Raw genomic sequence first — 15,335 nt, forward strand, 5'->3', positions numbered from 1 at the left:
AAGAAAGCAGCAGCCGGAGTGGTTCCGGGGAAGCTGAGAGAGTGTGTGTGCCTGCAGTAAACCGGCAGCTCCCACGTGTGCTAGGCGTTTGCAGAGCCCCTCAAACAGCAAACTGGAGAAGGGGGACCCCCACCCGCCTCATCCAGCTAGGAAATCCAGCTGTTTGGTTGTTGCTAGCCCTACGCGTCCTACCCGTTACGTCACCAGGACTCCCGAGGTCACCGGGCTGCTCGGAGGCAAACCCTGAGCGTCCAGAGGGGGCCACGGGACACCCAGAGCAGGCCACAGCCGGCCGGGAGGGGAGCCTAGCGCTCACCCCGCTCTGCCGGTGGCAGCCAGGGCCCTGTGGTGCAGCCTGGTGGAACGCGCACAACGTCAGACTGGCAAAAGTGCACAAAGTCCCCTTAGAGCCCTGTTCGGTCTTCGGTAATCTGAGCATTTGCCCACGTTTCTGTACTAATTTGTGGTCATGCACGTGGTTGGCTACTCCCTTCCTCTGTCCCGCCCTCGCTTCATGTGCTCACACACACACACACACACCTGTGCACACACGCGCATGTACACCACACCCATGCACACACCTGGTACACACCCACATGCACGCGTACACACACGCACATACATGCATGCACATGCCGCATACACACTCACATGCACGGGTACACACACCTTGTACACACACACTGTGTACACACCCACACACATTGACACACGCACGTGTACACACCCACACGCATGCACACACGTGCCACAGTGGACCCCTGGCTGTCCTGACGCCTCAGCCTCCCTTGCCCTGAGCGCTCCCACCGCTCGTGCTTCTGACACATCCCACGGCGGGAGCGTTTCCTTTCTTTTTTAGAAAAGATTTATTTCTTTGGAAGTCAGAATTATAGAGAGAGGCCTTCCGTCTGCTGGTTCTCTCCCCAAATGACCACAAAGGCCGGAGCTAAGCCAGTTAGAAGCCAGGAGCCAGGAGCTTCCTCCAGGTCTTCCATGCGGGTGCAGGGCCCAAGCACTCGGGCCATCCTCCACTGCTCTCCCAGGCCGTAGCAGAGAGCTGGATCAGAAGTGGAGCAGCCGGGACTAGAACCACATGGGCTGCTGGTGTCGCAGGCTGCGGCTGAGCCGGCTGCACCACAGCGCGGGCCCCGGGGGCTGGGGCATTTTCAAGCTGAGAGCACCGCCCGTTGGGCCCCACCCGAGACCCCTCTGCAGTCGCTGAAGCCCGGCCTCACCCCTGTCTCTGCAGGGTTGCTGGCGGTGGCCACGGTCCCTTTAGATTTGTTTAAGAAGCAGCCTTCCGGACCCCAGAGCTTCGCGCTGGCCGGCGGATCCTCCCCCCGCGGCTCCGTGTTGGGCTCCATCACCGCCGAGGTACGGCAGCCCAGCCCGGGCTCAACCCCTTGCTAGAAGGAGCGTCTCCACTCGCGTCCGTGGCCCCCGTGAGAAGTGAGCGGCTCATGCGCGGAGCGATGCTGCCGACCGCAGGGCGTCTCTGGGCCTGGGTCCCACGGCGGCCGTTGGCCCTGCAGGTTCCCCTCCGAGCCCTCGGCCTCTGCCCACCTGCTCGTGCGAAGTGGCTACAGAACAGCTGGGGCTGTGCTGAGCCGGGCCCGACTCCCGTGCTGTGCGGCAGCCGTGCACACAGCGTTGGCACTGTCAGCGCTGTCCGTCATTGATGGTTTAGTACAGAGGACCACAGCCTGGGTGGAGCTCATGTCTGGGGCGTTGGCCCTGGAAGCCCCACCCCCGTGGATAACACCCCCACCCCTGCTTTCTCTGCAGTTTTTTTACATAGAACCCGGGGACCCGAAGGCGTGGCAAGCCCCTCCCCCCGCGCCGGCTGCCAAGATAGAGAAGGACCGCACGGTGATGCCGTGTGGCACTGTGGTCACCACCGTCACTGCTGTGAAGACCAAGCCTCGGTTTGACACTGGGAGGGCGTCCCCGCTGAGCCCGGGTGAGACCCCCGGGAACGGGCGCCCTGCGGGAGCTCTGCCTGGCACGCAGGCCCTGTTGGCAGCTGCCTCCCTGTGCTGGGCTGGGTGGGGGAGAGGGAGAGGGAGAGGGAGTCCATCTGCTGGCCACAATGGCCAGGCCCAGGCGAGGCTGGAGCCAGGAGCTGCGTCCAGGTCTCCCGCATGGGCGCAGGGGCCCCAGCACTTGGGCCGTCTTCTGCTGCTTTCCCAGGTGCACTAACGGGGAGCTGGGCGGGGAGTGGAGCAGGCGGGCATAGGGGATGGCACTGTCCCTGGCGGTGGCTTCGCCCGCTGCGCCGCAGAGCCAGCCCCTGTGCTGTCACTAAACACGCTCGGGGCACAGGAAGAGGGCAGCGGACAAGACGCGGGCTTGTTCTGTGGCTGGGCACGACCTCTGGGATGATGGGAGCTGCGGCCACATCTGGGTACTCTTGGTGCCGCGGGGGGACGGAATGCGCCCTAGGGAAGTCGCTCGCGGCTCCCGTGGACCTCCTCCCCTCGAGGGCCGATGAGCGGCCATGGCCTTTCTGTCCCCTGCAAGACAGCCTCACTTCAAGTGGTGATTTCTTGTTTTTATTTATATCGCATCTCCGCCAGTGCCTACACCTTCCCTTCCCAGGATGGGCCACTGGCACAGTGCAGGGGAGAGTCCGGCCTCATTGCAAGGTTTATGAAATATTGGGGCCCCGGCTGCCGGCAGTGCCCCCTGTTCCGCCGCCGTGGCCCCTGCCTCAGCCAGCGCCTCGCTGGAGGTGCAGACACGGGCGGGGGGCGTTCCGCGTCTCCGGTAACTGTGGGTCCACAGCCGGCCCGCCGCCCTGCTGATCACGCTGTCTCCCCCAGAGTCTCCTGTGAAGACGCCCGTCAGGGTGAAGGTCATCGAGAAGGACATCTCTATCCAAGCCGTGCCCTGCCACGGCGCGCCCGTCAGCAAAGCCTTCTCCTCCTCAGACACAGGTAGCGCCGGGGCTGCCTGGTGCCGACCCTCGGTCTGCTCAGACCACCCGGCGCGCATCGCCTGCAGTCTGGGAAGCCGATTCCCTCCCCTCCTCCCTCTTTTCTTTTCCTTTATTTATTTTAAAAAAATAGATTTATTTATTTATTTGCAAGTCAGAGTTACACAGAGAGAGAAAGAGAGGCCGAGAGACAGAGAGAGAGGTCCTCCACCTGCTGGTTCACTCCCCAGTTGGCTGCATCAGCCGGGGCTCCATCTGGGTCTCCCCGCGGTGGCCAGGCCCCAGGGGCTTGAGCTGCAGGAAGCTGGATGGGAAGTGGAAGAGCCAGGATTAAACTCGCTCAGCCTGAAGCACAACACCCACCTACACGTGGGGATTTTATTTTACTTTTTAAAGGTTTATTTCTTATTTATCTGAGAGGCAGAGTCACAGAGAGAGGAGGAGAGACAGAGAGAAATTTTCCATCCTCTGGTTCACTCCCCAAATGGCCACAATGGCCACACCAAAAACAGGAGCCAGGAGCTTCTTTCAGGTCTCCCATGTGGGTGCAGGGGCCCAAGGACTTGGGCATCTTCTACTGCTTTCCCAGGCCATAGTAGAGAGCTGGATCAGAAGTGGAGCAGCTGGGACTGAACCGGCACCCATATGGGATGCCGGCACTGCAGGTGGTGGCTTTACCCCGCTATGCCACAGCGCCGGCCCCATCAATAAAGTTTTACTGGAACCCAGCCGCGGTGACACGAGGCCCCTGTAGCTCTCACACCACGGAGGCAGCGTTGGGAAGTTGTTTCAGACACCAGCTGGCCCACCAAGTCCAAACTGCTTTCTCTCCGGCCCTGTATAGAGCAGGGTTTCTAGAATGTTCCCGGGGCCGCGCCTGATGTCAGGGAAGTGAGCTGAGCTCTGCCTTCTCCCGCAGAGCTGCTGGTGCTGAACGGCCTGGACCCCGTGGCGGAAGTGGCCATCCGGCAGCTCAGCGAGGCCTCCAAGCTCAAGCTCAAGTCGCCCCGCAAGAAAAGCACCATCATCATATCCGGGGTCTCCAAGGTAGGGCGGCACGGCCCGGCCGGGGCTGCGCGCGGGAGCCGGCCCCAGCCCTGAGCGCGGTCCTCAGCCCGCCAGGCCGTGGCTGCTGGCCTCGTCTCGCCTGGCTGAGCGAGACGCCGTCCCTGACCCAGCCCTGCTGACCCGACGTTCCCATACGCACCTGTGCCGGGGGTGCTGGCAGACTCTGCGTTCGTCTGCGAGGGAGACAGCGTGCCTGTCCTCCACTTCTCTCCCAGACACCTGCAGCACCCCCGGCTCAGTCAGGGTCCCAGACACGGGTGGCAGGAGCCCGGGCCCCCGAGCCAGCATGGCTGCCTCCCGGTGTGCACTGGCAGGCACCAAAGCAGGTGCTACAGCGTGCGATGTGGATTCCTGACTGCTGGACCACGTGCTGCCTGCCTCGCAGTGGCGAGGGTTGGATGTGGGACGGGAGGGGATGAGGAAGGATGAGGAAGGAGTTTGGGTGGCTTAGATCCTGGGGGGCCCCGAGGTCAGGTGGGGGGGTGTGCTGACAGCCCCTGGGAGGGGGCCAGAGGGGACTGGCAGGTGCTGGAGGCGAGTCACCAGTGTGGCCGTGGTGCCCAGGGTGTGGGTGGCCTTGTCCCAGCCTCCCAGGCCCCAGCTCACACACAGATGGCCTCAAGTGTCTGTTGGGTTCCTGGGTGCAAGTCTGGTGGCCTCCAGCAGGGGGCGGTGTTTGGATTGGGTTTCCTGGACCCTGAGTGGGTGGCACCCCCCGGGGTGCTTTCTCCAAGGTTTCACAGTGGAGCCTTTAGGAGTGTGGGTCCCCGCATTCAGTGTCCCCAGCCCACTGCCACGTGCTCTGGCCACCCCATTCAGTGGGCATGTCCACGAGCCGGAGATTTGACCTGTGACTGCGCAGGGGGCCCAGGCAGCACGAGCGCCCCCCGCCCCGGGGACCTCCCGCCCCCGCACCCCTCCACGTGTGTTCACATACAAACAGACATCTTCCCGGGACTCGGCGTGTGCATTCCCGCTCATTTCCACTCGTGATCTGCAGGGACCTCTAGATAGTCAGCTCCCGAGCTCACGTCCCCGTTCCCCAGCGTCCCCAGGCGTGCGGGTGGGGGAGGGACACCTGCTGCCCCACCTGCGAGCCCGCCCAGGGCCTCCCCTCACTGAGCCCCGCTGGGCAGAGACCCGCCCGGCCCCCTGTTGCAGACGCCCCTTCTTAGAGGACCGGCGGCCAAGCTGCAAAGTGGCCCGTGCCCGTGCCCGTGCCGGTGCCGGTGTCGGGAGCGCCGCCCAGCTCCTCGGGCCCTGCCGGCTCTCCTGCTTGCCCGCCTCCGCCTCTGATGGTGCGTTTTGCCCGGCAGACCTCACTGTCTCAGGACCACGATGCTGCCCTGATGCTGGACTACGCAGCCGCCATGGACGACGGTGCCCGCCGGGAGGACGCACCGGCTGCCCCGTCCGCCCCGTCCGCCCCACCCGCCCCGTCTGCCCCGTCTGCCTCGGAGGCGGCCCCGGCGCCCACTGCCGCGGAGCCCCAGGAGAGTGAACTGGGGTCGTGGGACTTGGAGAAGGAGTGCCCGCAGGGGGCAGCGTGGAGCGGCCCCGGCCTGCGCGAGCCCGACGCCGACGAGCTGTCTGAGAGCTCCCTGAGCGTCTCCGAGCCCGTCGTGGCCAAGAAGCATAAAGGTACTCGCTCCCGCCCGCTCGCCGGCTCCGCCCCACTCACTGTCCGCTCCGTCTTCTGTTTCCTGTTCCTTATCTCTCTGATGCTGTCCCCACCTCACCCTGAGCGTGTGAGCTCCTGCCGGGCTCGTGGGGGCGGGGAGGGGCACATCGGGGTCCTTGTGTGGGGGAGCGGCTGGGCAGCTCTGCTGGGGGTGCCGGCTTCCACCTGGGCTCCCCTTGCGGGCGCAGAAGTCACCAAGGCCTTGGAGCTGCCCTATGGGGCTCAGGGCAGAGCCGCCCCGACCCCCGGGGTCTGCCAGGGCACACGCCCCCCGGGACAACAGGGTCAGGTGGAGGAGCCTGTCCTAGAACGCCTGCCACCGCAAGTGCCTGAGACTCGGATTCTAGAATATTTGCACAAGCCTGGGACGGTGTCTTGGGGAGGGGCCCAGAGTCTAAGCTGGAAACGTGTGTGTGTGTGTGTGTCGCAGACACCGTGTGCGCAGGGCCGGCGCTGCCGTCAGCCGTGGTTGTTAGTGCGAGGTCAGGCGTGGGATTTCCCACTCGTGGGGTCATGGCGGCACTCAGGAAGTCTGGGTTTCGGAGCACTGCGGACGTCGCGGTTTTGCATCGGGGCTGCTCAGCCCATAGGTGTGTGGGAACGAGGCCGTCATTTCGTTAGGCTCGCTGGAGCCCTGGCTGAACCGGACATTTCTGAGGGTGCGGCTTTACCCGCACAGCACCTGGTGTGACGGCGACGGGAAGAACGTAGCGGGGGGCTCAGAGCTGGCCTGGATTGAGACCCCAAGACGCCCCGAGCCCCAACCTCCTCCAAGGCGGGGATCCCACCGTTACCCACCACGCGTGCCCGATTCCTGGGGCTCCTGCCCCCAGTGGGCGGAGCAGTGCCCAGAGCCGGCTGTTGGTGACACCCGGCGCAGCCACCCTTGCCTTGATGCCGGGACAGCCGGCAAGGTGGGCGATGTTTTGGTTGTCACAGTGGGGGCCCAGGCAGGGGGGTGGCTGCTGAGATCCTCACAGGGCTCAGGGGGCCCCTGTCCCCCGCAGTGAGACCACGCCCCCAGCGCAGCCTGGCCCAGTCCATCTCTGCTCCCTGTCTCAGCCCGGGCTCCCTTGCTGCCCCTCCTGGACCCACTCCTTTACCGCGTGTGCAGGGCCAGGCGGGCGAGGAGCTGAAAGTTACAAGAGGAAGACGGAGGCAGGAGGAGATGTCCCGTACGATTTCCAGGCGGCTTGGCCCTGGGGGACTTTGCACGCGGCTGCCCTGTGGGGTGCTTGGGTGGCTGTGCCTACACCAACCTCTGTGGCGGCTCCCTTGCTCCTGGTAGGGCGCCTCGGGCCAGGGCTGCACACGCACACGCACGCACACCCACACGCACACGCAGGCACATGACAGGCAGGAAGCCAGAGGCGTGAGTGCGTGGCCCTCCCCTCCCTGATGGACACAGTGTGTTTCCTCCCTCTTCCAGTCCCCCCTCCCCACGGTGCCAGCCCCCCCATGTGGCTCCTCCCCCTTCTCCCTGCCCGCCCTCTGGGTTTCCTTCCAGAGAGTTCTCTCCCTGGGTTTCCAGCATCGCTGGGTCCTGGCCATCGTGTGCCAGCTGCATGGACACCCTCCAGGGGGGCTGGGCGTCAGGCAGGTACACTGGGGCTGCCTCGAGCCCCCACTCCAGCCCGCGTGTCACAGGACGCTGCTGCCGACCCAGGCGTCGGCCGCGGCCCGTCCTCAGCGTCTCCGTGAGACGTCGCCAGAGTCCCCGGCAGCTCTGGGTTCTGGGCCCCACAGCGTTCGTTTTCTGCCCAAATGGTTTCCAGAACTGGGGAAAGAGAGGTCCCCCGGCTCTGGCACCGCGCTCAGCGTGTGGCCGTGCCTCCCTCCCAGCCAGGCGTGTGCCGGCCCGCGTACACCTGCCCTGGGTGTTCGCTCCTCGGGAAGGCACGGGTTGCGACGGTGCAGCCAGCACAGCCCGACAGGGGTTTGTCTCAGATTTTGGAAGTGATGCGAGTGTACTGAACACCGCTGGCGGTGCATGCGGGGGTGGGGCAGCCGTGCGTGTACCTTGCGTGTGCCTAGCCACGCGTGACAGCCGGCACGTGGAGAGAGGCTGTGCCGAGCGGCGGCCCCGTGAGCGCGGCGCGCGGGGCTGGGCTCTCGCTGTCTTCCGTCCTGATGTGGCTCTCGCACGTTTGTCTCTCTGCCTCTCACCTCTGCACCTGCGCTCGCTCCCTCTAACCTCGGAAGACCGCTGTGCCAGCCAGAGCTAACCGCCCGCACAGTAAGTGACGCAGCTCTTCTGCGTGTGCCCATCACAGGCCGCAGTGGGCCCGCCCCTCCCCACTCACCCCCTCCCTGCCTCTCACCCCCTCCAGTTCCGCCCTCCCAGGTTGCTACTTTTCCCTGTTGCTTGTTCAAGCTGAAGTTATCACAAGGCGGGTGGTGGTTCAGAAAGCTCATGGAGAAACAGAATTGCAAGATCGGTGGTTTGGGTGGGAAACACTCTGAATCCGCGCGCGTGCACAGGGGCGTCCGAAAGTCCACGGGAAAGAGCCTAGTGGGAGAGTGGGCGTGGCTTCCAGGACGCTTCTGCATCAAAGTAACTTCCACTCCACCTGTGAGCGAAGCCCCCTTGTACGGCACCTGTGTCCAGGTTGGACCCTCAGGTGAGGGCCGCCTGTCCCCTGCTGCGTCCCGCAGCCCCGCCCGCCCCCGGCAGGGGTCTCCTGCTGCCCTGCGGGCTGTGGGTCCAGCTGAGATCTGAAGCTGCTCCTGGGCAGACACCGTGCTTTTCCGTGTTCTCCTGCCACTGGTGTCACCTCCCGTCCACCTGTCTGTCCACGGCCGTCCACCTGTCTGTCCTCGCCCGTCCACCTTTCTGTCCTCGGCCGTCCACCTGTCTGTCCTCGGCCGTCCACCTGACCGCTGCCGACACCGGCGGGGGTGCATTCGGAAATACTTGCTAAAGCTGCTGTTACAAGAACTACTTCTTCATTCTTTCATGTGCTTCTTCAGCCTTCTTGTGATTTTTTTTAAAAGATTTATTTAGTTATTTGAAAGAGTTACAGAGAGAGAGAAGGACAGGCAGAGAGAGAGAGGAGAGGTCTTCCATCTGCTGGTTCACTCCCCAAATGGCTGCAACAGCCAGGGCTGGGCCAGGCTGAAGCCAGGAGCCTGGAGCTTCCTCCAGGTCTCCCGTGTGGGTGCAGGGCCCAGGGACTCGGGCATCTTCTGCTGCTTTCCCAGGTGCATTTGCAGGGAGTTGGATTGGAAGAGGAGCAGCCGGGACTTGAACCCGCACCCACATGGGACGCTGGTGTTGCAGGTGGTGGCTTTATTGGCTATGCCACAACTCCAGCCCTATGACACATTTTTTCCAAACCTTGCTAGAACCAAAGAAGACTTTTCTTCTTCCTGTTTCTCATGTTAGTGTCTTGGTTATTTGCTTGAAATTCCACATAACCTCTGCCCAAATTGTTTCTCAGGGACTTTTCCAGATTGAGTCTGGGCCAGCGTTGATACAGTGGGTAAAACCGCCACCTGTGACCCTGGCATCCCCTGTGAGTGCCGGCTTAAGTCCCGGCTGCTCCACTTGCGATCCAGCTCCCTGCTAATGCGCCTTGGAAATCAGCAGCAGATGGCCCAAGGCTCTGGGCCCCTGCAACACAGGAGAGACTCGGATGGAGCTCCTGGCTCCTGGCTTCAGCCTGGCCCAGCTCCTGAACCAGTAGGTGGAAGATCAGTGTGTCTCTGTCTCTGTCTCTCTCTGTCCCTCTGCCTTTCAAATAAGTAGATCTTTAAGAAAAAAGCAGCAGCTTGGAGCTGAGGTCTGACCCTTGTCCCCTGCCTGTTGGGGAGAGCGGGTGGCCTGGCAGAGTTAGGTTTCCTAAAACCCAGGGGGCTTCAGCCACTCCCGCCCTGTGGGCGGGACCTGGGCTCTCAGTGAAGGGGACAGATCCGCGGGCTGGAGTCCAGTGTGACGCAGAAACTGCCGGTGCCTGCCCGCCAGCCTCCTCCGAGGACAACCGCCGGCTACGTGTGCCCAAGGACAGCCTCCCTCCGCGCGGCCCTGGCGAGGCTGGAGTCCGCGGGCAGCCGGGAGGCCCAGGACACGCCCGGCGCTGTCCCCGGAGGGCAGCAGGTCTGGCGCCTCCCCCAGCTCTGTCCTCTGTGGAGGAAGCTGCTGCCGACCCCACGGAGCCCGCGGCAGCTCACGTCAAGGCAGGGAAGTCCGTGAATGGCACCGGTGACTTCAGGAGATTTGCACAGGGTCCAGAGGACGCCCTCAGGTTTCCGGCGGTGACGTTGCGCGGTGACACCAGCAGAGGAGCCGACCGGCTCTGGAGGTGCTGAGCAAGCACAGAAGAATGGAGGCTGACCCCAGTGGGCGCCCGGTGTGTGTGCAGCGCTCGGAGCAGGCCGGAGCAGGCCGGAGCAGGCCGGAGCAGGAAGGCGCCACTCAGACTGCGAGTCCTCACGATGTGGGTGAACCGCGGCCAGCAGAGATCCTAGGCAGCGCAGGCCACAGCGTGTCCAGCCTACCGGTGCCCCGTGCAGGTGGAAACCCTCGGGGGTCCATCTTCAGATGCAAGGATGTGGGTTATCAGCAGTTACTGTCAGCGGGCTGGGGAGCAGGGGACCGTGTCTGTGCACAGAGGGCGGGGAGGCCGTGTCTGTGCATAGGGGGCAGGCGGGCGTGTCTGTGCACGGGGGGCGGGGAGGCCGTATCTGTGCACGGGGAGGGGGGGCAGGTGGGCGTGTCTGTGCACGGGGTGGGGTGGGCAGGGGGCCGTGTCTGTGCACAGAGGAGTGGGGGGAGTGGGGGTGCCCAGAGGGGCGGGGGGAGGGGCAGCCGTGTCTGAGCAGGGTGGGGGGAGGCAAGTGTGTCTGCGCAGAGGGGTGAGGGGAGGGGGGTGTGTGCACAGGGGGGAGGGGGGCTGTGCTCCCACGTGCACTCTGCGGCCCTTGCCTTCCGGGACCCTGGCAGATTCCACAGTCCGAGGTGCCGGTCCTCACTGGGAGGTCCTCGGGAGCTTGCACCTGACCTCCGTGTCCCGTGGATTCCTGCGGGGCCTGAGCCACTGGCAGCGCCGTGTAGTTAGCTGTGCCGTCTCCTGTTGAGGGTGCTGACACACTGTTACACAAACATTCTCATCTGTGGTTGGGTGCACAGACGCAGGCCCCGCGGACAGGGGTGGCTCTACTGAGGGTACGGTGGCCTAACCTGGCCTCGTGGTTGTAACCCTGCTGCAGGTTAGCGAGACTCTGGGATCTTTTTTTTTTTTCTTAATTTATTTGAGAGAGAAACAGAGGCAGAGAGAAAGCTCCCTTCCACTGACTCGCCCACAACAGCTGGAGCTGGGACGTGAACCCAGGGAGTTCCTGAACCATTAGCCCGACACCTGCCCGACCCCAGGTGTTCTGAGAAGTGTTCCTGCCCGGGGTCTCCCAGACCCCATCACGTCAGACTGTCCAGGGGGCACCTGAGCACAGACGCGGCAGGGTTCAGCTGTCCCAGGGCTGGGCACGCCACCTCCCTGCCAGCTCCTGCTTCCTCGGATTCCCTGCGTGGCTGCCAGGGCTGTGAGGACCGGACAGGAAGGCGTGCGGCACTGCTGGGCCTCGCCCCTCCCGTGTCCTGGGGTCCCAGCAGCAGGGATAATCCTCTGGAGGCTGGCAGTCTCCGGTGGCGTGGGCAGGGCCGGCCCCGCGAGGCCCCGCGAGGCTGGGAGGGCACACCTGCTCCAGGTCTCCGCCAGCTCCCGGAGGTACAGCCGTGGTTGGGGTTCCCCGGCTTACTGAGAAGCATCGTGTGATGTCAGCCTTGGTGTTCACGCGGCGTCCCCGGCCGCACCGCCGTGTCACCGTGACCGTGTCCGCCGTGGTGGTGTTGGGTGGCAGCCCATACCAATGACTCACTCCACCCCGAGAACCATGGCCAAGACTCTCCAAATAAGGCCGTGTTCTGAGATGGGGGACTGAGAGCTTCCCGGGGGACACAGGCAGCCGGTGGCACTGTCCCTGCTCAAACCTCGGGTGTGATGTCACCGCAGGGAGACGTGACGTGGGCCCTGGAGCCGGCCCTCCAGGGGAGGCCTCTGCACCAGTGTGCGTCCCCTGGCCCGCGGCTGTCCCAGGTGGGGGCGGTCTGTTTGCTTCCTCCTGGGGAGAAGTTGGGGGAGAGGTGTGAGAGTGTCCCAGACCCCCATCCCACCTGTGAGAGCCCCGCCCACGTGCCCTGCTGGGACTCCAGGGTAAACCTGAAGCAGGGCCCCGGGCAGGCTCCTGCAGGTCAGAGAGGCCTCCTGGGCGGGCGCCTGCGATGCTGACGCGCGCTGTGGGAAGCAGCAGTGGTGGCTCGAGTGCTCGGGTCCCTGGCACCCACGTGGGCACCCTGGATTGAGCTGGGGGCTCCTGCTTCCGCCTGCTCAGCCTTGGCTGCTGTGGGCATTTGGGGGAGTGGATGAGTGGTTGGGAGCTCTCTCTTTCTCTCTCTCTCTGTCTTTCAAATAAAATGAAAACTTAGAAAAAGAAATGCCTGCCGGTGCTCCCCTCTCCCTCACCCCCCAGCCTGTGCTCCTGGTCCGGCTGGGACACCTCACAGCCAGGCCTTCTGTCCCTGGAGCCCCTGCGCTGTGTCCTGGGCGACCCCAGGGACGGCCCCAGCGGCCAGAGCCCAAAGTCGCATCCAGTGGTGGTCGTTACTCAGCACCCCCAACTGTGGCCTCTTTCCGGGAAGACAGTCCAGTGCACCTGCCTCCTCACCCCGTTTCCAGGGCCCCCCACCCCCGGAACCCTGGACCGGGGCCCCGGCCTTAGCCTTCGTGAGAGCTGATGAGGCTCCCTCTGGGTGATCTTGAGAGACAACAGCTTTTCAAAAACCGCAGCTTTGACAGGTTCACTTCACGGGCATCAAAGCTGTTGCCACCTCCTTGCGGAAGGTGACGGGGGCCGCGGGCCACGCCGGGGTGCTCCCTGACCTGGTGGGTCCCGGTTCACAGGGTGTCCGGCCAATCTGCGCAAAGGCACGTGGGCTGCTCTTGGCGTGAGCTGGGCTTGATCTCTGCGGGCCAGGGTCGGGTTTGCTGCCTCGGTGGCTCCCTTGTCCGTCTCTCTGCAGCCGGGTCGGCCTGGAGGAAGCTCCAGGTTTGTAGGTTGAAAATGGGGCGAGCAACGATTTCATGGTAGGGAAATGTACACACAGCAGGGGCTGGAGCTATTTTTAAAAGTCCTCCTCCCAACAGGACAAATCGTTGGCATTCCTGGGCGAGTGGCTTGCCCGTGGGCTTCCTGAGTGTGCCCACCCTTTCTGGGCACCTGGTGCTGCGTTTGCACCCTTTGTAAGGAAGGGAACTCGGGGACCAGGGGGCGCTGGTGGCCAAGGTGACGCCATTTGGCTTGATCAGAAGGTCGGTGGCAAAGTCCCTTCCCCCGGAATGGGCACCGAGCCACGGTCCAGCCTCCACGCTCCGCCCTCCAATCCTGGTTCCCCTGGGTGGGCAGGCGTGAGCCGTGGCTCGTGCGGGCGGCAGTGGAACCTTCAGCAGTAAGCTCGGGCTGTGTCCCTGCCTCCCGTCCTCGCCCCCCTGAGCAGCCGTCCCCTGTGCTTGGCTCTTTCAGGGGGAGCTTTAAGAAAAGGCGCAAAGCTGTTCTTCCGCCGGCGGCACCCGCAGAAGGACCCGGGCATGAGCCAGTCGCACAACGACCTCGTGTTCCTGCCACAGCCGGAGGGCCCCCGGAGCAAAGGGGCCACCCTCGCCTGGATCAACAGGAAGCTACTCGCCAGGCACAGACACAAGGCGGCCGTGAACGGCCAGCCCGCCGGGCTGCAAGGGGACGAGCTGCGTTAGGCGGCTGCGCCCTCCGGACGGCCGCAGGACGGACTCCCGCTCGGGTTTCCCCACCACCTCGTCTTTGAAAGGGAAGGGACAGTCTGTCTCCAGCCAGGACGCTTGACCCGGGGATGACTGACCAAGCTGGCAGATGCCAAGTGACAGCTCACATTGTGCTCGAATCTAAGCTTCAAAGAACAGACCCAGGGAAGGTTTGGGGGGGCCAGCAGGTGCTCTGGGGCCCCAGGGAGGAGCCCCCCTGAGCTGTCACCGTGATGGGATGGGCGGGTCACCTCTCTGATTTGCTGCTGGCCCTGAGTGCAGGGAGGTGGGACACACAGGGTCTTTGCTAAATGGAGAAGTCAAGGGTAGGAATGGAAATGCGTTGACAATGTAGGAAGACTTTGCCTTTGGTATTAGCCATAGACGTGGGACATGTATGCAAACACTAAGTATATCCTATGCATATCACACTGAACACTTTTCTAAGTTGTCCTGGACCTGCTTGCAAGTGGGACACGTGTCAGTCCTGGCGTGGTTTTTACGTTCTTCCGTATCGCGTCCAGAGCCGTAGTGGTCGCCGTGGACCAGTGCCGCAAAAGTGTGTCGGTTAAGCGAGGAGCAGTGAGTGACAGCGGGTAGAGCGCATCGCCACATGCACGCACGCACGCACGCAGGCACGAGGCGTTTGCCAAATATTACTCATAGCCCGAGAACCAAAACAAGCGCCCTGGGGAGAATCCAGGACACTGCCCTGTGTCTGAGATGCCAGTGTCAGGAACGGAATTTAACAGCGCGGCGGGCCGGACGGGCGGAAGTTCTCCCGTGATCCTGGCCACATCTGGGTGACCTTGTGTTTCGGGTTCCGAAGGAGCCATTGCAGATCGGGCGCCCGCTTTCCCTCTGCCGTGGGAACCGCGCCATTCCTCAGGGTGCCCCCAGCCAGCCGCGGCTCCCCGTGTTCCCCGAGTGCACCCCGCCAGCCGCAGGCGTGTGAGTGGGGAGCGACTGCCTTTGGCTCAGATGCGTGCACACTTTAATGGGGGTCTCTGCCCACCCCGATGGCTCCTCTGGGAACCTGACCTCTGCCCCGGATGCGACAGCGGCCTCGTTTGTTAATCCTGAAATGCATTTGAGGGGTACGAGAGCCCTGGAATGCAGAAAGCCTCTGTGAAAACCAAAATGCTGGGGGTCTCTCTTCCTTTGGGAATTTGGCTGTGAAGTGCTCATTAAAAATGTTCCGGGAGTGAGTTACCAAGTGGCCTTAACATGACTTTTTCACTTCGCTTAAAAGACCACATTCCGGCTTTGATCACTGCCAAACAGCACCTGAAGTTCTGAGAGCCGTGATGCCAAGTTGGTTCCCACGTTGTGGTCCCGGCTGGCCTCCTGCTGCACCTGCTGTCGGCCCTGCTGTTTGTAGGAGCAGGCAGAGCCTGTGTGGGGTCAGGGGACCACCAGGGGGAAGCCGTGAGTCACTGAGGGTTCCCTCTCTTGGGATCTGGAGCAGGCCTGGTTCCGAGGATGCAGGATCTGAAATGTGTCTTGTTGGTGTTGGCACATCTGGGATTTCGGGTTTTCCTGCCTGATTTTAAAATCAAACAACAGAGGAGCTCGGTTTGCTCCGGTGTGGAGGTATCAGCATTTCGGATCAGGCTTTGTCACTCAAAATGTGGACTCCCCCTTCCCACTTGCGGGTTCACCCCAGAGCCTGCCACGCGTGCAGCCTGAAGCTGCGAGAACACGCGTGTGGCGGGGAGTTCAGCGACAAGGGGCCGGGAAGCCGGGCGGCAGGGTCAGGGCGGCTCCCCGAGGACGCGGCTGCGTCCGCGCTGGCTCCCTCTCCGGCTGTTTGGTCCGGGTG

The 15,335-nt window shown here is 63.5% G+C and overlaps 1 protein-coding gene across 2 annotated transcripts in view; it reads left to right on the forward strand.

The window, feature by feature from the left end:
* The window catches only part of C2CD2 (C2 calcium dependent domain containing 2), a 52,174-nt gene extending 37,445 nt beyond the window's left edge, over nucleotides 1–14,729 (forward strand). For both annotated transcript variants that reach the window (XM_070073135.2, XM_070073137.2), the window contains 6 exons: nucleotides 1,250–1,374; nucleotides 1,786–1,960; nucleotides 2,823–2,936; nucleotides 3,855–3,982; nucleotides 5,320–5,644; nucleotides 13,260–14,729. In XM_070073135.2, the coding sequence (XP_069929236.1) occupies nucleotides 1,250–1,374; nucleotides 1,786–1,960; nucleotides 2,823–2,936; nucleotides 3,855–3,982; nucleotides 5,320–5,644; nucleotides 13,260–13,489 (1,097 nt within the window). In that variant the 3' untranslated portion in view covers nucleotides 13,490–14,729. The remainder of the gene's footprint in view (nucleotides 1–1,249; nucleotides 1,375–1,785; nucleotides 1,961–2,822; nucleotides 2,937–3,854; nucleotides 3,983–5,319; nucleotides 5,645–13,259) is intronic.
* The last annotated feature ends 606 nt before the right edge of the window (nucleotides 14,730–15,335 follow it).

Source organism: Oryctolagus cuniculus, chromosome 4 (assembly GCF_051225735.1).
Source record: "Oryctolagus cuniculus isolate XC-2025 breed Fujian yellow rabbit chromosome 4, ASM5122573v1, whole genome shotgun sequence".
In the NCBI taxonomy this organism is placed as follows: Eukaryota; Metazoa; Chordata; class Mammalia; order Lagomorpha; family Leporidae; genus Oryctolagus; species Oryctolagus cuniculus.